A 24,757-nucleotide genomic window follows, 5' to 3' on the forward strand; every position below is an offset into this window, starting at 1 on the left:
GGAATGTCCAGGCTGGGATCGATATCCAAATGTCCAGTCCAGGAAGAAGAACATGGAGGAGCTGTTGTTTGAATGTGGCTAAACCTGGGCACAAAGGAATGTTAATAACACCTAACATTTGAGTGATCATTTGGTGTCCGGCGCCTTGCAGGCTTTACTTACACTATCTCATTTAATCCTCATCTATGAGGTAGGTGTAGATGAGGAAAGTGAAATTTAGAAAGCCATTTAACTCACCAAGTTAACTCAGTTAACTCACCGAGATGCCCCATCTGTCTAGCTACAGACACCTGGTCCTTGACATAGCCTTCCTTGGTAAGGAACTGAGGAAAGGCCTTGGCCCTGGGAAGAGCATCTTGACTATTGGTCTAGGGATAAAAGCTTGAGACCATGTTCTGGTTTCCAGCTAATTAGAGGAAGTCAGACTCTGGAGGTCCTGATAATTGCAAAAGCAGAATTGATTCTCTGAGTAGACATAACTTTTATAATTTGATCAAAAAGGAATTGTTGAGCTGTATCATAGCCCATTGTCATTGATGATAGTGCTTTGAAATTTTCCATCTCTTGCATCATATGCTGACATATTGATTCATTCGACAAACATGTACTGATGTCCTACTATGAGCTGGGCACTGTCCTGGGAGCTGGGGTTATAAAGATTAACAAGACTCAGCCCCTGTCTTCAAGTTTATAGTCTATTGAAGATAATAAATATTGGAGAAAATAAAATACTACGTGCTAAAAGCTACAATAGAGGTATTTGAATAACTCTACCAAAGAAGCTTCAAAAAGATAATATTACAGCTGGGTCTTAAAGAAAAAGTAGGAATTCTTCAAGGACATTACAGGAAGGAAAGATTCTAGGCAGAGAGGAATTGGGGTCTGCAAGGGTGTGGAAGAACACAGTCTGTCTATAGATCAGCATCATAATTTGTGAGACTAGAGTATAGGTTATATCAAGAAGGATTTGGTGGGGGAGGGGTAGTATGGAGGAAGTAAAACTCCAGGACAATTCAGTTGTCAAACGGGTATTAAAGTGCACCTCACACCAGTCAGAATGGCCGTCGTCAAAAAAATCTACAAATGGGCTTCCCTGGTGGCGCAGTGGTTGAGAGTCCGCCTGCCGATGCAGGGGACACAGGGTCGTGCCCCGGTCCGGGAAGATCCCACATGCCGCGGAGCGGCTGGGCCCTTGAGCCATGGCCGCTGAGCCTGCGCGTCCGGAGCCTGTGCTCCGCAACGGGAGAGGCCACAGCAGTGAGAGGCCCGCGTACCGCAAAAAAAAAAAAAAAAAAAAAAAATCTACAAACAATAAATGCTGAAGAGGGCGTGGAGAAAAGGGAACCCTCATACACTGTTGGTGGGAATGTAAATTGATACAGCCACTAAGGAAAACAGTATGGAGGTTCCTTAAAAAACTAAAAATAGAACTACCATATGACCCAATAATCCCACTACTGGGCATATACCCAGAGAAAACCATAATTCAAAAAAACACATGCACCCCAATGTTCATAGCAGGACTATTTACAATAGCCAGGACACGGAAGCAACCTAAATGTCCATCGACAGATGATTGGATAAAGAAGATATCACATACATACAATGGAATATTACTCAGCCTCACAAAGGAATGAAATTGGGTCATTTGTAGAGATGTGGGTGGACCTCGAGAGTATCATACAGAATGAAGTATGTTAGAAAGAGAAAAGCAAATATCGTATAATAACTCATATATGTGGAATCTAGAAAAATGGTATAGATGATCTTATTTGCAAAGCAGAAATAGAGACACAGACCTGGAGAACAAATGTATGGATACCAAGGGGGAAAGGGGTGGGTTGGGAGGAATTGGGAGACTGGGATTGATACATATACATTATTGATACTATATATAAAATAGACAACTGATGGGAACATACCGTATAGCACAGGGTACTCTACCTAACGCACTATGGTAACCTAAATGGGAGGGAGGTCCAAAAGGCAGGGTATGGCTGATTAATTTTGCTGTGCAGTGGAGGCTAACACAACATTGTAAAGCAACCATACTCCATAAAAATGAATTTTAAAAAATGCAATGTATGTGTTTATACTTTTTGAGTTGGTTGAGAGGTAAGATAGCAGGGTATAAGTTATGATTTGTACCAAGGTATATCAGTCTGGGTGTAATCAGGGGAGATAAACCTTAGAGTAATTGTAGCAGGGAAAGTTTAATATAAAGAATTATTAACTATAACAAGGGTTTGGAGTGATGAGGATTGGATAGTAAGAATTAAGGGGAACTCTAAGGAATATAAAGATAGCAGATATAATATTTAACAGCAGGTCTATTGTGTAATATCTAATAGCCCTCACCCCTAGGATTGAGTTAGAACACTGAAGGCCGAGCCCCCAGGGCCACTAAAGTTGAGATCCAGACTGTGCTGGAGAGGGCATGGCCATGGCTCCCTGGCTGGCACAGGAGGTGCCGTGGTGCTGCACCAGTAGAACTTACCAGCTATGTCAAATCATTATGCTGGACACCTTAAACCTATACAGTGCTGTACGTTGATTATATCTCAATAAGGCTGGAAGAAAGAAATGAAATGGAAAAAAAACGTGTCTTGAAGTAAAAAATAAATAGATTGATAGATAGATGGATAGAGAGATAGATAAAAGCCTCTTCGAGGACACTAATTATTTGTTGGCTAGGCCAGAAATAAAATTCTGGTCTCAAGTTTTAGTTGAATATTCTTTCTAATAAATCCTGAAGTGTGAAGAATGGTCATAAACTCACATTAAGTGTGAGGTGTTTTTTTTTTTGTTTTTTTTTTTTGCGGTACGCGGGCCTCTCACCGTTGTGGCCTCTCCCTCTGCGGAGCACAGGCTCCAGACGTGCAGGCTCAGTGGCCATGGCTCACGGGCCCAGCCGCTCAGCGGCACGTGGGATCCTCCCAGACTGGGGCACGAACCCGTGTCCTCTGCATCAGCAGGCGGACTCCCAACCACTGCGCCACCAGGGAAGCCCCAAGTGTGAGTTTTTTTAATGATCAAGGAGGGTAGCTTTGCTTGAAAAGGACAGTTCACAGTTACTTGGGCTTTAAATTAATAGTCAGTTTATTAAAATTGTATATTTACTACTGAGCCTGCACTCTAGAGCCCGCAAGCCACAACTACTGAGCCCGCGTGCCACAACTACTGAAGCCCACGTGCCTTAGAGGCTGTGCACTGCAACTACTGAGCCCGCGTGCTGCAACTACAGAATCCTGTGCGCCTAGAGCCTGTGCTCCTCAACAAGAGAAGCCACTGCAATGAAAAGGCCGCACACCCCAACAAAGAGTAGCCCCTGCTCGCTGCAACTAGAGAAAGCCCGTGTGTAGCAACAAAGACCCAACACAGCCAAAAAGAATAAATAAAATTTTTTTAAAAATTGTATATTTAAAACATGTTTTCTTAGGTTTTTAAAGTTTACCTTATAAGTGTTGATTTAGTTACAAATCTAGTAATGTTTTTTGACATTCAATTACTTAAGGTTTAACAGGTTAAATTCTCCCAAATAACTAGTCTCAAATTTACAAATGTAATAAATACATTTAAAGATTTTAAACAGAATTTGCATAATACCTCCCAAGCACTTCAAATAATTTATAGGAAAGATAACCTTATTTGCAAAATCTTTTTAAGCACTTAAGCATTTCTTACAAATGTAATAAATCAAATGCATTAATGTAGTAAATCAGTTGCTCTTGCAGAGAGTCTAATTCTGTTAGTAATTATCTTATATCCTTCAGGTTAAAATTACAAGTCTAAAATAAATTATATATTTCAGATAAAATAAGCTGTCTGTTTATCTGATAAGCCAGATTCTCTCAAATATTAGGCACTGTATCAGTCAGGATATCCTGTAGGTTATTCCACAGTAACAAACAATTCTAAAAATCTTAGTGGCTTAAAACAACAATTTGATTTCTCACTCATACTACATGTTCACTTTGTGTTAACTGAGAGTCTGGTCCAGGCCCTACTCACTCTGGGACACAGGCTGATGGAGAAGGCATTAAATGGAGTGTTGCTGGTGGCAGAAAGAAAGAGAGGAAGTGGCAAATCTTGTACTACTTCTTAAAACATTCGCACCAAAGTGACACGTGTTATTTCTGCTCACATTTGCTTGGATAAACAAGTTACTTGGCCACCCCTAACTCCAAGGAGGCAAGAAAGTACAATCTTCACCATATTTTTCTGCTCATAAAGTGAAGAGCTGGAAATACTTCATAAGAATAGCACCAATGGTCATCAAAGCTGCTCTAAATAGGAAATGTACATGTGATCCCAATGACTAAAAGCCATAATACTAAACTTAACTTGCTGTTATTGGTTTGACTAGTCTGTTGGAGAAGCCAGCTTGTACCCACTTATTAGCGCTGATTGTTAAATTTGTAGGAAATGTGCAAACCAGTAGTTAAACAATCATTATTAAAAATTAAATTATATAAACTTACCATTAAATAAATTATATTTAAAACAAGTAATAAATACTCAAAATGCATTATTTTCAGGGCTTCCCTGGTGGCGCAGTGGTTGAGAGTCCGCCTGCTGACGCAGGGGACACGGGTTCGTGCCCCGGTCCGGGAAGATCCCACATGCCGCGGAGCGGCTGGGCCCGTGAGCCATGGTCGCTGAGCCTGCGCGGCCAGAGCCCGCGCGGCCGGAGCCTGTGCTCCGCAACAGGAGAGGCCACAACAGTGAGAGGCCCGCGTACAGCAAAAAAAAAAGCATTATTTTCTAATTATTTTACACATTTTAATATTATCTATTTTCTTGAGGTTATTTACATCTACTGTACTTGTAATGGTAGAAATCATTTATAATGGTATTTTATGGTGCATCCCTTTCCAACTCTGCATTCAGTAACATCTCATTGTTAGATTACAATTGGCCATGTTGGGAGTATATACACCACAGAAATCAACAAACACTGTAAATCAGGGTTTGATTTATTATTTTGTCAATTATCTAGACTTAAGATAATGATGGAACTAATATTAGTAACACAGTTTAAACTTAAAAGTTTGTGGTGTCTGTAACGATTACACTGTAAATAGCACAAAAAAAATTGAAGAAATATTCTTCCAGTGTTTTAAAACCATTATCTCATTTGGTAAAGAAGTCAATCACGTTATTGATAAATAAGTGAAGTACTGATACACATCTTCGTTGTTTGATTTTCATCTTACCAGTTAACATGAAGGAAAATATTTACCAACATTTATGTTGAAACTACACTTGTTTGTCAGTTGCAACCATTGGTTGGCTATGGATGTAAGATTTAGGTAAAAATCAACCAAAGCATTTTACGACAATTGTTACATAGGATTTAAAATAAGTATTATATATCTTATTTGTATGTTGTCTTCTAGTCTTTATGTATATAACATACACACATGTATGCACACGCAGGTGCACACTTTCCCACCAGAGAGCTGGTTGTTGATAATTCGGCAGCACCATTGGGCTTACCTCATCTCAATATCCCTTCCTGAACTTGCAATCTTCTGGAAAAGGTCAAGTCCTCAATCCTTTGACCCTGAAATTGGAAGTCACTCAAATCTACCAGGGTGGATTTAGGTGATCTTTGGGTTCTTGTGATAGGAAACACACACACACACACACACACACACACACACACACACACACACAAAGTCACTGTGATAAAACTCCCCATGAGGAAAGAAACAGCCTGGATCAGCGGGCTCACTTCTGCGTCATGCAGAGGAAAATGAAAGTCCTGAGTCTATGAGAAGGCCCTGACTCAACCTCCTAAAAAGGCAGACTTTAAGAGAACAATGGTGTGGATGACGCTGAGTTGCTGTGGCACAGGGAATTCGGGGTGATCTTGGCTTAGAGCACCTTGGGAGTAAAGACCAGCAGCCCTAGCCCTGACTCTGACCTGCCAAGGTTTCAGAGAGCAGTGAGACCTAACCCCGTGGCGACAGTATTGAGCAGAAACTTCTCTACACACAGCATGGGTTTTGATGCTGAAATCTCGGCCTCTGTGCATTGGTGCTGAATCAAAGCTCAGAAACAGAGTTTGGGGTGAAGTAGAAAAGCATAGCTTTATTGCTTTGCCAGGCAAAGCAGGACACAGCAGGCTCGTACCCCTCAAAAACTATGTGTCCCAACCCGGGAGTATTTGATGAGCAGTTTTATAGTAACGGTTCAAGGGTAGGGTTGCTGATAAGATGAGGGTGTGTGCAGGGCCTGCACGCCTTTAATCTTGTCCCAGGTGGTCTCCTAAACTTGAGGAGCTTCTCTGGTTCCTTTAATTTGGCCTCAGGTGGTTTCTTGGCTGCTCGTCCCTTGTCTTCACATCCCCTCCCTTCCCTGACTAGCAACTGTTCGAATCTGCCCTTTGGAACACAGGGAAGGTCATGGAGGCCGGGGTCCGCTCCCTACAAACAAGAAATAGGGGATAGAATTGCCTCTGTGCCCAGGAGCCCCACAGGATCCTATCTGGTTTCAATTTCAACTGCGTGAGCAGACAGCATCCAGGAGCAAACGTAGAAAACTTCAGGCTCAAGCAGGTCAGTCTGACTTTCAGCTCCGAAGCTTCGGAAGCCAAGCTATGCTAATGCCCCGCGTCTTGAAGGTTTTTGGCTCTGAGTAGAGTTTTAGTGTCAGATGACATTTTTTTTTTTCTAGAGAAGCAGCAGAAGATTGATTTTGAAAAGGAAGAGGGGAGGAGAAAAGAGGAAGAAGAGAAGGAGAAGGATGAAAAAGACTGGTTGCCTGGTCTTTAAGACCAACATGAAGTTGGGATTCAAATCTAGCACCATGGCAAATGTCAGGACATTCACCCTTAAAGCGGAAGTGGAATGGGAGTGAGGGTTCGCACATAGACAAATCTTGGCAGGTTGCCAAAGGGTAATGTCCCAGCCTACAGGAGAGCTTGCCACCAAAGCCAGAAGTACAGGGATAAAGGCAGAGAATGTTTCCTAAAGAAAGAGGTACTTTAAAATAGACAGTCTTTTTAAAGAACTGTTTTCTTGCCCTCTAAATTTTAGGCCCAACATCAGACAAAGCCTCAGTTACTCTGACTTAAATTATAGCTCTCGATCTTAGCTAAATCATTTAAACTCTCTGATTCTCCATTCTCTCCTATTGGTAGAAGCACACCCACCTCACTGGATTATTGTGCAGATTAAGTGAGAACACATATGAAGGGCTTGGCACATAAGTGGCCAGGAAACGGTAGCCATGATTATTTCTACTTAGGCCTTTCAATTAGAATTAGACTAGCGATACTTCATACTAGATTTTTTTTTAAGTCTGAGAAAGTACTTTACTTAGGACTTATTTTTAAATTATTTTCTTAAAATTAGTAATTGTTTCATTAATGATTTCTAAAAAAATGTGGACTTCCCTGGTGGCGCGCTGGTTAAGAATCCACCTGCCAATGCCGGGGACATGGGTTCAATCCCTGGTCCGGGAAGATCCCACATGCTGCGGAGCACGTAAGCCACAACTACTAAGCCTGTGCTCTAGAGCCTGTGAGCCACAACTACCGAGCTCTCGTGCCACAACTACTGAAGCCCGCATACCTAGAGCCCTTGCTCCACAACAAGAGAAGCCACCACAATGAGAAGCACGCGCACCGCAACAAAGAATAGCCCTCGCTCGCCGCAACTAGAGAAAGCCTGATTGCCACAACCAGAGAAAGCCCGTGTGCAGCAACGAAGACCCAAAGCAGCCAAAAATAAAATAAATTTAAAAAAAATGAATTTATAAAACACACAAAAAATAAAGTTATTAAGAATGTTTGATTAGAGAAGGTTACCTGGGACTTGGGAAAAACAATCCAATTTGACATGTAATCCTATACAGGTACCATCACTCATCTTTTTTATGTTACCTAAATTTCAGGTATAGGGTATAAAAAGCAAGAAGTAGCCTCTAGAGGACTATGCAAAGCAAACTCATAAAGACGTGTGTATTTTGGGAAAAAAAGTACCCCTGGTTATTCTGATGTGTACTCATAAATATTAATTTGAACGAATGGATTTCCAGTCCCCTAAACTCCACAGTGGAGAACCTCTGGGAGCAAATTCACATTCTGTTGCCAAGTTGTGCTTACTTGCCCTCGTTTCCAGTTAACTTTAGCTTGCCCAGAGGGTACGTGGCACAGCAGTTCAGAACCTTTAAAGACTTACCAGACAGATATTTCACTTCCTGGTAGATCCCTGGCTCTGTAAGTGTTTGCCCTGCCCTTGCCCAGAGCCAGAGTACACAAAGGTACTTAGGAGTAGCTCCCTTCTTTCCCACAGTCAGTTAAAGGGAAGGGCCCATTATGAATCCAGTCTCGGAACTTCCCTGGTGGTCCAGTGATTACGACTCCGTGCTTCCACTGCAGGGGGCTCGGGTTCGATCCCTGGTCAGGGAACTAGGATCCCACATGCCGCGAGGTGCAGCCAAAAAACTAAATAAGGAACATAAAGAAAACAAAAAAATCCAGTCTCATCTTGAGAAGTTACAGAAGTGGGGTTAGTTTTTCTCTTTTCATGGGGACTAACAGGCTAAGTTAGCGTAACTTTGGGTCATCAGCCTCCTCTAAAGACCCTATAGAGTTCTTTGTACCCCTCTAGGGCACTGGTGCCTGAGGGGGGGAATTCTATCTGCAATCCCCAGAGAGTCAGCTGGGCTCTTACTCAAAATGCCACTCCTTTCTCTACTATACTTCCTGCATTGTGTTCAGGCTAAACTTCCAGCATTATTTTGACTCACATTCTAGTGTTTCTGCTTGAAAGAACTCACATGACTTCTCCCTCTACCAGCAGGCTAGGAGCAAATGATGGCCAGGAGTGATTCATGGACATGTGTAATTTTCCCTGGGAACTTCACAAATGTTAGGAGGGAGGGAAACCTGAGAGATACCATTACCACCTTCATATCAACTAAGTCAGGGTTTGGAGCTTTGAGATTCTGGAGTTTACGTTCAGAAATGTTGCCAGAACTCAAGCCAAGCGTCAATGAGGTTACTCTTATATGAATATCCCAAATTTCAGTTCTCCAATCCCCCCCAGATATTTTCAGGAAAAGCCTTAGAAACTATTTGAATCCCTGCTAGTCAATTAGGTAAGGCCTAGGAACATCAAGATTAGGGTTATTGGTGTAATCGTGACTCCATTTACATAATCCAGCTTGTGAAGTCTGAGACCTAAGAGTTATCAGCAGTCCCTGGTTGCTGGCAGTACTTGGTTGCTTTGGGCACAATCACTGTTTCTCAGTGGAGCCAGACGCCTGATTAGATCACTGCTGAGACTTCACGATACCAGCCCCAACAGTTGCACTGGGATGCAGCTTTAGGCCAGCCTCTAATTCTAATGGATTTAGTATAAATCTCCTTCAATTTGTTAGGTAGCACTGCTCTGTGCTAAGCTCCTGAGGGGGATGCTCCCTACTAAAGATTTCATAATGAAGATTCACCACCCCCATGCTGAATGTGCTAAGGCCACTTGTGTCAAAACGATACTGTCTAGAGTGAATGGCACCAAGCCCTCTGTCCATTAGCTCAGAAACTGACATCCTCCAGGAAACGGTTGGGACTAATCTACTCTGCACTCTCATCCCTGTTTTCATTGCCACGTTAATCACTGGTCTTCCATTATATCCATGGTCTGAAAATGTGGTCCTTGGACCAGTGAGTCCACATTACTTGGGAACTTGTAGTGCAAATTCTCAGGCCCACCCCAGAATCTACTCAATCAGAAGCTCTGGGAGTGGGGCCTAGCGATCTGTATTTTAACAAGCCCTCCCCATGATTCTTATGCATTGGAAAGTCTGAGAATGACTGCACTATACCATCACCCCCATAATCCTCCCTATTTCCTCTTCCTGTTTTGGTTCCCCACTGTTCTGATACACACCTCCCCACCCCAGCTCTCCAGTGTGCCCTCTGGAGCACTTGCTCTGTGACCAGCAAATTCCCCTGTATCTACTACACCTTCCAGGAATGTTCTCCATATCTCCTTGCATTAATTGAAACCCACTCCCTTCGACAGCAGCCCTCTGGGATGGTGGATCTGTACTCACATCTATTTACTGCGGGACAGGCCCTCATCCATCACTATTTCTAGACAATTACTTCTACCCCACCCTCTTGTAAAAACTCCTCTTCCTTTGAGGCTCATGCCCTGTAGTTATACCACCATTCCCGCATCTCATCATTCAAGTCTTTTGTACCAGGCTCATCCTGGGTCACTTCAAAGTCCAGAGTGATGGCTAACAACCAAGCCTCTCAATTTCTTGACCATCTTATCTCCACCGACCTTCTCCTTTGTCCTCTACTTTGCCTTTTGAAATTGCTTTTCCTCCCATATCACAAATATAAGCCTCCCTTTCCCCAACCACAGATTCTTGCATTACAGTTTGCTTGGTCAGCTGTTTCCATTATGATCATTCTCCAACCTCTTTGGGATACCTAGACCCAAAAGTTACCCCTTAACTCTCTTTACATTGTCACCTCCTTGGTTTCTTACCCAATTTTGATTGGATGGTCAGTCATTTCAATCAGTCTTTTGCAAATATCTTCATTTACTTTGTCCTTCTGGTCTTTTGTCACTACTCTGGCCAAACCCAACATGGCTGACATCAGCCATCAATAACTCACGTATTGAATAAGCATCAACATTGTGACGGGTGCCTTTATAGGTACTGAAGATACAAAATGAACAAGACAGATCATGGCCCTGACCTTGTGGAGTTTATATCCTGCAGGGGCGGGAGGGGGTGCTCGTGGTGGCAGAAAATAGACATATAGAGATTTAATACGTGTTAGCTCAGGATAAGTGCTTTGAGGAAAAATAAGTGCTGGGAAAGGGGACAGAAAGTAACAAGGGTGGGAGGGCAGTGCTATTTTAGATGCAATAGTCTGGAAAAGAATCACCAAAGAGGTGGCTTCTGAGCAGAGATCTGAAATGAGGTAAGAACCATGGCATGGGAGGACATTCCCAAGAAGAGCAGATGCAAAGACCTTGGAGTGGGAGTGTGCTTTGCCTGTCCGAAGAAGAGCAAGCTGACAGCGTGCCTGGAATGCAGAGAATGGTAGAAGATGAGGCTGGAAAGATAACCAGAGGCCACATCATGAAGGCGTTATCGACCCAGATGAGGACTTGGGACTTGGTTTGTCCAAAGAAGCCATTGAAGAGTTTTGAGCAGCTGATTGAAATAGTTTGACTTTCCTTTGAAAACAATACTATGTAGAAAATATACCATGGGGGAGGCACAGCTGGAGCTGGAACATAGTGATGGAAATGCCACTGTGGTCCAACTGGGAGATGAAGATGTTCAACTGGGGAGGTAACCATACGCTTTCTCTGTGCTTTTCTCTGAAAGTGCAGTCCCTGAATCAGCATCATCCATATCCCCTAGAAACTTCTAATGCAAATTCCCACAGGCCCCCGCCCGCCCCCCTGCCACTCATCTACCTACGTTTATTAAACTTCTGATCCCTTACATCTCCCCTCATTCTCAGGAAATAACCCTCATTTTCTGCTTCATGGGGGAAAAAAAAAAAAGAATCCATCATGCAAGAATTCCTTCAGTTTTGGGCTACCATATCTATAAAATTATTTCCTTCCAGTCTATCCATACTAAATATGTATCCCTCCTTCTAACTGTAGCCTTTTCTTCTATCTGTGAATGGCATTCATGCAGGCTCATCTCTGCCAACATGTTAAAAGTAAATAATTATCCCCACTTCCACCTCCAGCCATCAGTCTGTCTATCCCAAAGCCAAACATCTTGGGGACTTCCCTGGTGGTACAGTGGTTGAGAATCCACCTGCCAATGCAGGGGACACAGGTTCAATCCCTGGCCTGGGAAGATCCCACATGCCGTGGAGCAACTAAGCCGGTGTGCCACCCCCTCATATTGAATCAATTACCACATTCTACTTATCCTCCCTCTGACATACATGGAATATATATTAAATCCATTCCCTCCATATCCCCCTGACAGTCTCTGGTTCAAGCCACGATCACCTGTCGCCTCACTGATTAAAATGTCCTCTTGTATTCCTGCATCCATATTTGCCTCCCTCCAATCCATTTTCTATAACACAGCCAGAGTGATCTTTTAAAAATGCAAATCTGATTAAACCAATATATCTTGTTTCACTCCCCTGGGGTTCAAAATCAGGTCACATTCCTCTTAAATGTTCAAATCAGGTGACTTGGAACCTTCAACTTGTCTCCCTTGTGTGATAACTTCACATTCCAAAGGTTCAGATTGTCTTAATAAATGGAACTGGAAAACCTGCTCATATTCTTTTTGACTGCTGTGACTGTCAGTAAAACACCAGACTTCACTGGTCCTCTGTCCTTGGGTAGTCCCTAACCATTGCTGTATGATCTGCAGTGACCAGGCACAAATGTCCACCAAATAGCCCTGGGTAATCCTTATTCAGGGAAAGAAAGTGTTTCGATGATCTAGGATCCACAGTATTTCAGTTCTGGAAGTAGGGGGAAAAATCTTTCTTTCCAAGGGTTATATTCATCTATGATGGCTCCATGCCACAGTGAGCCTGTGACACAAATGTTCAAGCTCTTCCCTTGCACAGCACATTTAGTTCACTCACATGGATAAGGAGTGCTGGTGTCAGGATCTGCTTACATTTCCCAAGGCAAAGGCTTAATGTCTTTGTGAATTAGTGTAGGCAAATTGATTTGTTCCTGTCCAGGTTTGTTCCTGCAGCATTTAAGCCTCAAATGCAAGGGGTGTCACCAGAGGCCAGCAGCATGGGGCCCAACACTAATCAGGATGCACTTGAAGCCTAAGGAGTTAGTTAATGGTCTACTTCTTTCTGAGAAAGTTCATTTTTTTCCTTCCAGTTTTATTGAGATATAACTGACGTACAGCACTGTATAAGTTTAAAGTGTACAGCTTAATGATTTGGCTTACATACATCATGAGGTGATCACCACAATAATTTTAGTGAATATCATCTCATGTAGATACAAAATTAAAGAAATAGAAAAAAATTTTTTTTTCCTTGTGATGAGGACTCAGGATTTCCTCTCTTAGCTTTCATGTGTAACATACAGCGGTGTTACGTTTATCATGTTGTACCTTACATCCCCAGTACTTATAACTGGAAGTTTATACCTTTTGACTGCCTTCATCTAATTCCCCCTCCCCCCAACCCTCTGCCTCTGGTAACCATAAATTTGATGACTCTTTCTACAAGTTTGTTTTTGAAGTGTAATTGAGCTACAACACCATATTAATTCCTGTACACAACATAGTGATTCAATATTTCTATACCTTTCAAAATGATCACCAAGAAATTCATTTTTAACCAAAATCTTCCTGACACCCTCTAGCTCCTGTCTTTGGTAGGCTGTCTAATGACTAACTCAAGCTGGAAACACAGGAGAATTCCAGAAGCTACCACTCCCTCAACCCTCATATCTAATCAGCCAGCAATCCTTGATGACCCTACCTATGAATATCCTTAGAATTCAGCTCTGGCACTGTTTTAGTTCAAGCCCTATCTGTTCTCTTGCTGTTCTAAGCAGTTCCTACAGGTCACCCTGGCTCAACTTCCAATCCAACCTCCATGTTGCATTCACTGAGCTTTCTAAAATATAAATCTGATCCTGCCTCTGTTCTGAGATGCATGAAGCAGGAGTCCAAATTGACAGGCATCAGAGGAATTGTGGATTACATGCAGATTTTATATGTGCATTTTTCCAATGAGATGGCCCATTTTATTCAGAACTTCAGCGGAATATATTTCCATAGAAAAGCTGAGATCTATAGTTTGAGCTCAAGTAGTTTATCTGGGATGAAAGGGATTTTTCACGACCTGGCTACTGCTTATCTGGCCAGTCTTATCGTCTGCATCTCTCTCCCTGCCATCCCTCCCCAATTAACACTCCAACAATACAGAACTGCTTATGATTCCTAAAATACGCCATATAATTGTATGCCTCCACGTGCTTTTGAGCATGTTGCTCCCTTTGCAATGCCTTTCCTCTTTCCTTTACCCACTTTTGTCTGCTTGTAAAATTTATCTTTCAAAATCCAGCTCTGGCAACATCTCCAGAAAGCCTTCCCTGGTTCCCTCCCATAAAGAGTTAACCAATCCCATTTATGAGCCACCTCTTTTTCTTATATAGGCTTCTGGTTTGCTCGTATTTTTGCTCATAAAAAACTGAAATATTTTAAGGAGACATTTTTATTGAAGTATAACATACCTGCAGAAGCGAGAAAACCATAAACGTGCAGCAGCTCAATGATTTTTACAAAGTGAATTATACCTGTGTAACTACCCCTATGATCAAGAAATAGAACATTGCCAGGACCCCAAAAGCCTCTCTTGTGCTTCATCCCAGTCATTACATAACCCCAAATGTAACCATTGTTCTGATTTCTTTTATCATAAATTAGTTTGCCCATTTAAAAAAGTCTCATAGTCTTGTATCTAGCTTCTTTGATTCAACATTCTGGGTGTTAGACTCGTCCATGTTGTTTCTAGTAATGGTGGTTTGTTGATTTGTAGGGCTGTATAGTATTCCTTTGTATGAATACACCACTTATGTATCCTTTTTCACTACTGATGGACATTTGAATTGTTTCCATTTTTAGTTACTAAGAACAAAGTTATTTTGAACATTCTTGGCTGTGTCTTTCAGTTACCATGTATATGCACTTCTATGAGGTATTATATGTCCCAAAGTGAAATTTCTCCATTATAGGGTATGTGAATATTCACATGTTAGGAGACACTGCCAAATACTGTTCTAAAGCAGTTGGGTCACTTTATACTCCCATTAATAGTGTATGAGAGTTCCAGTTGCTCTATATTTTCACCATTACTCACCCATTTCGGTTTCCAAATTTTAGCTACTTTGGTGACAGTGTAGTAGTACCTCCCTGAGGTATATTACACCGGATTTTATTTCTGTCTACTCTTCTCAATACTGCTTTCCTTGAGGCCACGAGACTATGTCTCATTCAGCATCGTGTGTCAACATGGACAGTACCTGGCACACACAGGGTGCTAAGGAAATGTTTTTTCAGTGAACACACTGTTGGAGAAGTAATAAGGGGCTAAGAAGTCTTCCTAATGCCCAAATCAAGCTTTTTAGGTAAGTGACCATCTATATTGCCTAAGTTTAAGTCCTAATCATCAGACATGTTTGAGTGTCCACCTACTGCCAGTATTATTCTTCTGGTATTTTCTCAAGGACTCACTAGCTAGATACTTCATAGCATTGACCAGGAATGTATACACCAGAGCTGTGACAGTTCTGATCACAGAGTTAAAAGAGAGCTTGAAATACAGTTGTATACCTCCTGCTTTCTGACAAAATCTAAGCCATCCAAAGCAGGGAAGAAGCTAACCCTTATTTAAAGATACCCAGTGATACAAATCAAACCCACAATGAGATACCATTTCTCACTGAGAAACATTTACTAGGATGGCTATAATCAAAAAGATGGATAAAAACAAGTGTTGGTGAGGATGTGGAGAAAATGGAAATTTCATATATTGCTGGTAGGAATATAAAATAGTGTAGCTGCTTCGGAAATCAGCTTGGCAGTTGCTCAAAAAGTTAAAGGTTGCCTTACTGGGGCTTCCCTGGTGGCGCAGTGGTTAAGAATCCGCCTGCCAGTTCAGGGGACGCGGGTTCGAGCCCTGGTCCGGGAAGATCCCACATGCCGTGAAGCAACTAGGCCCGTGCAACACAACTACTGAGCCTGTGCTCTAGAGCCCGCATGCCACAACTACTGAGCCCGCATGCCACAACTACTGAAGTCCACGTGACTGGAGCCCGTGCTCCGCAACAAGAGAAGCCAGTGCCATGAGAAGCCCATGCACCACAATGAAGAGTAGCCCCGACTTGCACAACTAGAGAAAAGCCCAAGCACAGCAACAAAGATCCAGTGCAGCGAAAGATAAAATTTTTAAAAAATAAGGTAGAGTTACCAAAAGACCCAGAAATTCTACTCTAGGTATATACCTAGAGAATTGAAAATTTGTTCACCTAAAAACTTGTACATGAATGTTCACAGCAGCATTGTTCATGATAACCAAAAAGTAGAAATAAGCCAAATGTCCATCAGCTGATGAGTGGATAAACTGTTATATATATATACATACAATGGAATATTATTCAGCCATAAAAAGGAGTGCTACAACATGGGTGAATCTTGAAAATATTATGCTAAGTGAAATAAGTGAGACAGACACAAAGTGAGACACATTCCATCTATATAGAATGTCCAGAATAGACAAATCCATAGAAACAGAAATTAGATTAGTAGCAGTCAGGGGCTGGAAGAAGGGATAAATGGGGAGTGATGGATGATGGGTGCATGTTATCTTTGGGATGATAAAAATATACTAAGGGGCTTCCCTGGTGGCGCAGTGGTTGGGAGTCCGCCTGCCGATGCGGGGGACACGGGTTCGTGCCCCGGTCCGGGAGGATCCCACACGCCGTGGAGCGGCTGGGCCCATGAGCCATGGCCGCTGAGCCTGCGCGTCCGGAGCCTGTGCTCCACAACGGGAGAGGCCACACAGTGAGAGGCCCGCGTACTGAAAAAAAAACAAAAACAAAAACAAAAGAAAACCTAAAATTAGATAATGGCGATGATTGCATTACTCTGTGACTACTCTAAAAACCACTGAACTATACACTTTTAAAGTGTGAATTTTATGGTATGTAAATTATCTCAGTAAAACTGTTATACAACACTTTAAAGTGTTAAATTTTACTTTTTTGCATACTTCTTATTTGAATTATTTGCAGTAAGCATATATTACTCCTGCAATTTCAAAAAAAACTGAATTTTTTTTTTTAGCCATGTGGCATGTGGGATCTTAGTTCCCCTGACCAGGGATTGAACAGGCACCCCCTCCAGTGGAAAAGTGAAGTCTTAACCACTGGACCACCATGGAAGTCCCCAAAAAACAAAGTTTTTATTTTTTTTTAAATAAATTTGTTTATTTTTGACTGCGTTGGGTCTTCGTTGCACGGCACGGGCTTCTCATTGTGGTGGCTTCTCTTGTTGCGGAGCACAGGCTCTAGGTGCGCGGGCTTCAGTACTTGTGGCTTGTGGGCTCTAGAGCGCAGGCTCAGTAGTTGTAGCCCACGAGCTTAGTTGCTCCGCGGCATGTGGGATCTTCCCGGACAAGGGCTCGAACCCGTGTCCCCTGCATTGGCAGGCAGATTTTTAATCACTGCGTCACCAGGGAAGCCCAAAACCAAAGTTTTTAAAACTACGTTTATGATTTGTATTTTTTTTTCCTTGTGAAGATGTTGCAAAAACATATTTCTTGTCACATTAACACCTCTTCTTTTTCTCATCAACCCAGCCTGGTGTCCTAAAGAACTGGTGTCTTTCTTCTTTAGGTGGATGTTAGCCCAGCGTTCATGAAGGGAAGCGTAACCAGCTCTAACCAGAAGAATGCCAAGGAATATGATCTTGCAGTAGGACAGGGTTTTGAGGGGCATTTGGTTTATATAAGAAGAGCCTAGAGGAAAGGTGGCTGGTTCCTTCCCTCACTGTCATCTGGAACAACCTCTTAATGAAGTTTGACTAGCCTCTCCAATATCCTTATCTGTTTTTTCTCTTCTGGCCTCTTGAAGAGGAAAATACAAAACAACAAGTAGCAGCATAAACCATGATATTCTAGTATACTACTGTCATCATTACTTTTAAACGTTTCTTCTCCCCTTAGTTTTTTTCCTTGCTCCAATCGTTAAAAATAAATAAATCCCTCTAATCCTGTGCTTCTCAAAACGTGGTTTCCAGACCAGCAGCATCAACATCACTTGAGGACTTGCTGGAAATGTAAAATATCGTCCCGTCCCGCATCTGCACGAGGCGTCTGACACTCTGGGAGTGGGGACCCGCGAGCAGGGCGTTAACAAGCCCTCCAGGTGATTCTGAGGCACAGCCTCCGTTTTAGCATCGCTAAATAGTGCTTTTTCTTAGCCAGCAGCTTTTCAGTATAGTATACAGTAGTAGGCGCTACAGATTTGCTGAGTCACCTTCCTTTTCCTTAACCCTAACCGTCCATTCACCACTCTGGATTCTTTCCCCAGCCTGTAGCCTCAACATTTTCTCTCCCATCTTGGAATCCGATTGCTCCTTTCTGAATAGCAACTCAAGTGTGTGGCCCTTTTCAATGTGTCTGGCGATTGCCAACAATACCCTTGTAAGAGATCCTCACAGCACTTCCTGGGAAGAAAGATAAGAGGACATCATGAAAAGAGCTACTTTTATTTAAACATTTATGACACTTATTTTTGTGAAAATAAATGCCCCATTTCTATTCACAAACTTGAATGTGCAAAGAGGAATTTGATTTTTAAAACACATATTCCTAGGCCTCAGATTCTGGTTTGTAGATGCGATATCTGGAGTGGAGTCTGGTCATGCTCATTCTCACAAGTGCCCCAGGTGATTCTGAAAGTGGGGGCTTGCTTCCTTCGAGAAACACTGCACAAAGCCGGAGAATTAGGGTGGGGCTTGCAGACCTCTCCCCTTTGCAGTCGACATTCGCTGGAAAATCTATACAATTAAAAAAAAAAAAAAGTAACACGGGATCTACACCTTTCTGGAACATTTTTCATGTCTTTAATTTAGTGGCTTAGTGCTTAGGAAATCTTTAAATCAAGTTCTTAGACTCTTAAGATTAAAAAAAAAAATGTTATTAACACCTGAAGGGTAAACCATTAATGCAGGGGGAGTTGTTCTTTTAGATGTGAAAGTTATTCTTGAACGATACATAGACTAATTGTAGAAACAGTCCTGAAGAAAGTACCTTTATAATATACTTATATTATCCTAGTATGTAACTTTGAGATATATAAAGTTTTATTCCTTCTAAAGTTTGTGAGGCAGTTGTCACTTTGAAGGAAATTCTTTTTCGATTATTGTTTGAAGTGGACTGTACGTATTAGTGGATGAAATGAATATATATACTATATATTGCCTGAAAGAGACCATGACTATGCATCAGTTGCTAGGATGCAAGATGATTATCTGTTCCCAGTTGAGTGTTACGTCCTGTCACTTTCTAAGGATTATTTTTTCTGCCAGTGTCATCTCAGTATTTTTACTTGTGAAGTGCTGGAACAAATGACTATATTTTTGGTCTCATAAAACAGAGTTGCCCAACCTCAGCATTATTGGCATTTTGGCCTTAATAATTCTGTGTTGTCCTGTGCATTGCAGGATGTTTAGAAGCATCCTTGGCCTCCACCCACTAGATGTCAGTAGCACCTCCCCCTCAAGTTGTGACAATTTATAAATACCTCCAAACAAGTGAATGTCAACTTGGGAGATTGGTGTTATTAAAATATCAATATATTGGGTATAACTTTAATACCAAGGTTTTTGGAGAAAGTGTTTTCCACTTACATATTCTGCTCTCCCACTGGTTTGCTGGGAAAACCCTTTAATTTTCCTATTTCTTCAGTGATACAGTGACCCCAAGTACCACATGGCTTTGTAGTGGGAAAAAAAGGCCAAAAGAGAAAGTATTAAAAATTCACATAAACATAGCTTTAGTCGCCTTTTTGTCAGATGGGAAATAGACAAATTTGGTTTGCTGGGACCATGGCATAGGGCTGGGCAGAAGTTAAAGACACTGCTTTGCCTTAAATTTGTTGTTTTCCTGGACCTGTTGACCTGAATAAACAACTACAAGAATGTCAGAAAACCAAGGACATGGGATTGGGATAACATATTGTAGGAAGTGAGAGCACAACAGCTATGTATGTCCACCAAGTATTTCTGGTTCACCTGGTTCCCTTCCAGGCATCTGATAGGATAGTATCTCTTGGTTGGATGGGGTCATGTGACTCTTCCTGGCTAATAAGGTGCGAGCACACAAGACACGAGTCTACCTGTCTGGAGTATTTAATTGACTACTTGAGAAACCCTCGAGTTCTTTTTTCTCGTGGCATAGTAATCAGCAACACTTGAGATATGGTTTTTCCATCAGCCCGAATCTGAGTGAGTGCTGTGAGCAGAGCCCTCTGCTGAAACATGATGGATGTGTATCACTTGTTTTAAGCCAGGGATTGGCAAACTTCTTCTGTAAAGGGTGAGATAGTATTTTAGGTTTTGCCCATCATAATGTCTCTATCACTACTACTCAACTTTGCTGTCCTGTGGCATGAAATCGGCCATGAAAAAATATGTACCTGAATGGATGTAGCTGTATCTCCCCCATCCCCAAACTATTTACAAAAGCAGACAGAGGGCCACTTGGCCCAGGGACTATATTTTGCAGATCCCTATTTTAAGTCACAGAGGTTTCAGGATTGTTACTGCAGCATAACCTAGCCTATCTTGATATACTGTCAGCTGTGACATGAACCCCCAAATGAGTCTTCATCATCTGTGTTGTCATCTATCCTGCTCCCTCTCAACAATGCACTTTCTCTTTTCTTCAAGCCTAATTTAACTGGCCAGAATCTTTGTTTCAGTAACTACTATTTTATAATGTGCGAAAGAAAGGCAGAAAAGGCCTTTCCTTCTTAACACCTAATCACAAGGCCTCTTCAGCTCAAACCTGAATCACCAAAGGTCGGCAAGTCATTGGTTCTCATATGTTAGCAGGCATCAGAATCACCCAGAGGGCACAGATTGCTGGGTTTTACCCTCAGAATTTTTGATTCTGTAGGTTTGGGAAGAATTTGTCTGGTAGTGTAGTTCGTGTCTGATCTTAAAGACAGTGATCAAGTTCTAAAAAAGCAGTAACTTTTTTTTCCCCCAAACTTCACCAGGCATACAAATTGGCTGAGGAGCTTGTTAAAATGCAGATTTACCTCAGTAGATTTGAGGTGGGGCCTGAGATTTTTTTAAATTTAATTAATTAATTATTTATTTTTGGCTACTTGGGTCTTCATCGCTGTCCTCAGGCTTTTTCTAGTTGCGGCAGCAGGGGCTACCCTTGGTTGTGGTGCGTGAGCTTCTCATTGCGGTGGCTTCTCTTGTTGCAGAGCACGGCCTCTAGGCGCGCACGGGCTTCAGTAGTTGTGGCACGTAGGCTCAGTAGTTGTGGTTCGCGGGCTCTAGAGCGCAGGCTCAGTAGTTGTGGCACGTGAGCCTTGTTGTTCCGCGGCATGTGGGATCTTCCCGGACCAGGGATCAAACCCGTGTTCCCTGCATTGGCAGGCGGATTCTTAACCACTGCGCCACCCCACCGGGTAAGCCCCGAGGCCTGAGATTTTGATAGTGATTAGTGGTCAGGCTGAGTACACTAATTGCTGCTCTGAGCTGAAGGATTCTAATCTCCCTTTTTAGCCCTAGGCTTAGCATAGTGTTTAGCTTAGTGCCAAGCACAGTTCATGTGCTTAAGTCTTGAATAACCTCAGGTCCACTTTGACTTCACTCACACCTAACTGGTTAGCAAATCCTTTTGGTTCTACTATCATAACTATAAAGCATCCAACCACTTGTCACCACCTTTACTGTAACACTTTGACCTTGTCCACCACCATCTCTGGGCTGGATTATTTCACCAGCCTCCTAATTGGGCTCCCAGCTTCTGCGCTTGCTCCACCCTCCCTCTCACTTCTAATACACACTTACTGTAAATTCTTTATTATAGCAGCAAGAGGGTTTAAGACACAGGTTGATCATGTTACTCCTCTGCTTAAGACTATGCACGCAGTGACTCCCCATTTCACTCAGTAAAAGCCAAAGTCCTTACAATGGCCTATCAGGTTTTACCTGACTGGCCCTCTTTTGTCTTTGACCTCATCTCCTACTCTGCTCTAGCCACTGTGGCCTCCTTGCTGTCCTTTGAACCCACCAAGCACACTCCCATCTCAGATCCTGGGCACTTGGTTTTCCCTCTACCTGGAAAATTCTTCCTCCAAGATAAGTGCGTGACCTTCTTCCTCACTTCCTTCAGTGTTGGCTCAAATGTCACTCAGTAAGGCTCTTCCTGACCACCCTATTTTTTTTCTCTACCTCTCCACTATTTACTTTTCTCTCCACTTACAATGTAAGCTCCATGAATATAGAATTTTTTGTTTTGTTCACAGTCCCTAGCATTACAGAGTTCCTAAGACATAGGTACTCTATGAATATTTGAATGAATAGATAACAGACTGCAGTTAACTGGAATATCTTGAGGCTGCAGGCTGCTGCTATTTCTCTAGGCTCCCTCAGGATACACTGTGCTAACAAGTATTACTCATTTTATTCCCAGGGAACAGTGGTTTGGTAGAATCCTTTTCTAAATCCCCTTTTCAGGAAATTTAAATTATAAATTGGTCATTTACTGTTGTCATACAACATTATGTTGCTGACTTTCCCACTGATTATATTCCTTTTAATACATTTTCTTCCAGCACTTGGCCTCTTTTTTGTTCACCGTTCACAGCCTTATTACAAGGCTGTAATAATTCTCTTGGAGAAAAATAAAAAAAGATGTCTCGGTTTCATTTAACATTCTCTTAAGTTTTAGGTAAATCTAAAACAAAAGGAAAAAAGTCTGATTCGTAATACTCAGGCCTGTTGAGTACATGTCATCTTGAAGGGAGCTGAATATTATTTTTCACATGAGTCCAGAGTTTTAAGACTTAAAAAAAAAAAATCCATCTTGCTCATTTCAAACGCGTTCTACAGAGACCTCCTAGGTTACCAGGTGATTGTTTTGTGGGGGAAGTGGCAACTTGTCTTCAGACCTTTCGGGGTGTGGGAGTTTGCATGCTCTGCATACAGAAGGAATTCTAGAAGGTGGGACTGCACCACCCACCCTCACGCACCCCTCACTTGCGGAAACCTTTGCCCCCCCCGCCGCCCCGACCCCTCCAACCCCCACCCAATAAGGGCTCTTCGCAGGGAAGTCGCCAGCTCCAGATCCAGCGGCTTGACACCTATTGTCCCCGTTTGGACGTCAAGCGACTTCGCCTGAAGGACCCTAGCTTCGATTTCGCCCAAAACTGCAGGCACCGCTCTGGCAGCCTCCCGGGGGCCGTGCCGAGCTGCACCGGGCGGCCGCGCCCCAGGCCAGGGGCTTGGGCAGGCCGGGCGGGAGGCCGGGAGGGCCCTTCCCCGCAGGCGTTCGCGCCGGGCAGCCCGAGCGGCCGCGAAGGCCCCCGCCCGCCGCTTCTCCCGCCCCCTCCGCCCCAGAGGGCTGGCTGCCTAAGTCCCTCCCGCTGCCGGTTCTCCGCCTCACTAGCAGCGGCTCTCGGTGCAGCGGGGACCGGGCGCAGCGGCCTGTGCCCAAGGAGCGCACGACACTGCTCGGAACGCACCGCCACCTTTGCCCCCTCAGCCGCCCACTCGGGATCTCCAGCGGCCTCCGCGCGTGCACGGTGAGCGCCACCCCGGACCAAGGCGCTGAAGGGGAAGCGGGCCGCTGCCCGGAGTGTCCTTTACCTCCGGATCGGCTGGATCTTCGCGAGGGGCTCGCTCCTCAAGTCTCCCCCTCCCCCACCCCCCGGTCATTTCCAGTGCCCTTCTTCACCCTTCTCCGCCCCGACCTCTCTCTTCCCTCCCTTCTTCGCAGGGCGGCGAGAGCCGGCCCTCCCCGGTGGGGACCGTTGCTTTGGCCGTTGGCGGCTGGCCCTGCGAGGCCCCGCCCCCGGCGCGAGCCTCGGTGCCCCAGGGCGGGTAGGCCGAGCCGGCAGCCCGCGCGGGGGAGGGGCGGGGGGCGGGGCGAGGCCCGTCCGGGCGCCCCGCTGGCGGGTCGCGCGCGCGCCCGCGGCCCCTTCCTGCCCCGGCGGCGCGCGCCGGCCCCGGCCCCATCCCCGTCCCCGCCCCCACCCGCTCGCGCAAGCTCCCGCCCGCTACGCGTTTTGTCCCGCGTCTCGCCCCGTCCGCCGCCTGACTCGCCGCTCTTGTCCTTCCTCCCGTTTTTTCTTCTCTCTCCTTACGGTCTCAAGATGCCCTCGGCCACCAGCCACAGCGGAAGCGGCAGCAAGTCGTCCGGACCGCCACCTCCTTCGGGTTCCACCGGGAGTGAGGCGGGGGCCGGGGCCGCCGCGCCGGCTTCTCAACACCCCACGACCGGCACCGGCGCTGTCCAGACCGAGGCCATGAAGCAGATTCTCGGGGTGATCGACAAGAAACTTCGGAACCTGGAGAAGAAAAAGGTGCCACGAGTTGGCGGGGAAGGGGGGGTTTGATGCTCCGACCCCGACTACCGCAGCCTTCACTCTCCCCGTCTCGGACGCTTCCCCTCCACCCGGCCCCCAGCCCCCAAGCCCGGCCTCCCCAGTAAACCGGAGCTCCGTGCGCAGAGAGCGGGCTCCGCGGGGAGGTGCTTGTCACCTGACCCTGACCCGGACGCGGCGCTGGCCCCCAGGTCTCTTTATGACTCTCCTCGTGCTGGGGGCCGGGCCCTTGGTCTTTGGGACTGGGTTGTGTGAGGGTGGGGGCCTGTGCCGTCGCCGGGCGTAACTGTGCGATGGATGCCCCTCTCTCCGTGGCCGAGGCCCCATTTCTTCGAGGGGTCAGCGGGGGAAAATGAAGAGGTCCCGGGGTGGGGGGCGTTCAGGGTCCACCCGACCGCCTCGTGGAGTTGGGGTGGCCTGCGTCCTGTATCCTTGGGGCTTGTCCGCTCCGTTACCAGGTACTTGAGGCCTGCGCCGTGGCCCCTCTTATCCGTTGGGAGGAAAGTGGACGGAGGATGGCTTCTCCATCCGGCCCTTCTAGAGGAGGTCTTCGATTTGCTACTCCCGCCCCCATCTGACGGGCGCCCTTAACGTTGCCTTCTTTGTTTCAATTGTCTGGGTGCCCC

At 44.4% G+C, this 24,757-nt stretch overlaps 1 protein-coding gene and 1 long non-coding RNA gene across 13 annotated transcripts in view; one reads left to right on the top strand and one right to left on the bottom strand.

Moving 5' to 3' along the window:
• Window positions 1-18,251: 18,251 nt before the first annotated feature.
• On the bottom strand, window positions 18,252-24,028 carry LOC109552231 (uncharacterized). The gene is made up of 3 exons (XR_004527596.2): window positions 23,892-24,028; window positions 19,414-19,499; window positions 18,252-18,561 (listed from the first exon to the last, which is right to left on the bottom strand). It is a non-coding gene; the product is annotated as an uncharacterized lncRNA (long non-coding RNA).
• Window positions 23,171-24,757, top strand: part of CAPRIN1 (cell cycle associated protein 1) — a 36,935-nt gene continuing 35,348 nt past the window's right edge. For 11 of the 12 annotated variants that reach the window (XR_012333505.1, XR_012333506.1, XR_012333504.1 and 8 more), the window contains exons 1-2: window positions 23,171-23,330; window positions 23,901-24,110. Coding sequence is in view for 3 of the 12 variants with exons in the window: in XM_019948137.3 (XP_019803696.1) it covers window positions 23,901-24,110 (210 nt within the window). In the remaining 9 variants the exon portion in view is untranslated. The remainder of the gene's footprint in view (window positions 23,331-23,900; window positions 24,111-24,757) is intronic. The other variant, XM_019948136.2, reaches the window with a different exon arrangement.

The sequence above is a fragment of the Tursiops truncatus genome, chromosome 8 (genome assembly GCF_011762595.2).
Source record: "Tursiops truncatus isolate mTurTru1 chromosome 8, mTurTru1.mat.Y, whole genome shotgun sequence".
NCBI lineage: Eukaryota > Metazoa > Chordata > Mammalia > Artiodactyla > Delphinidae > Tursiops > Tursiops truncatus.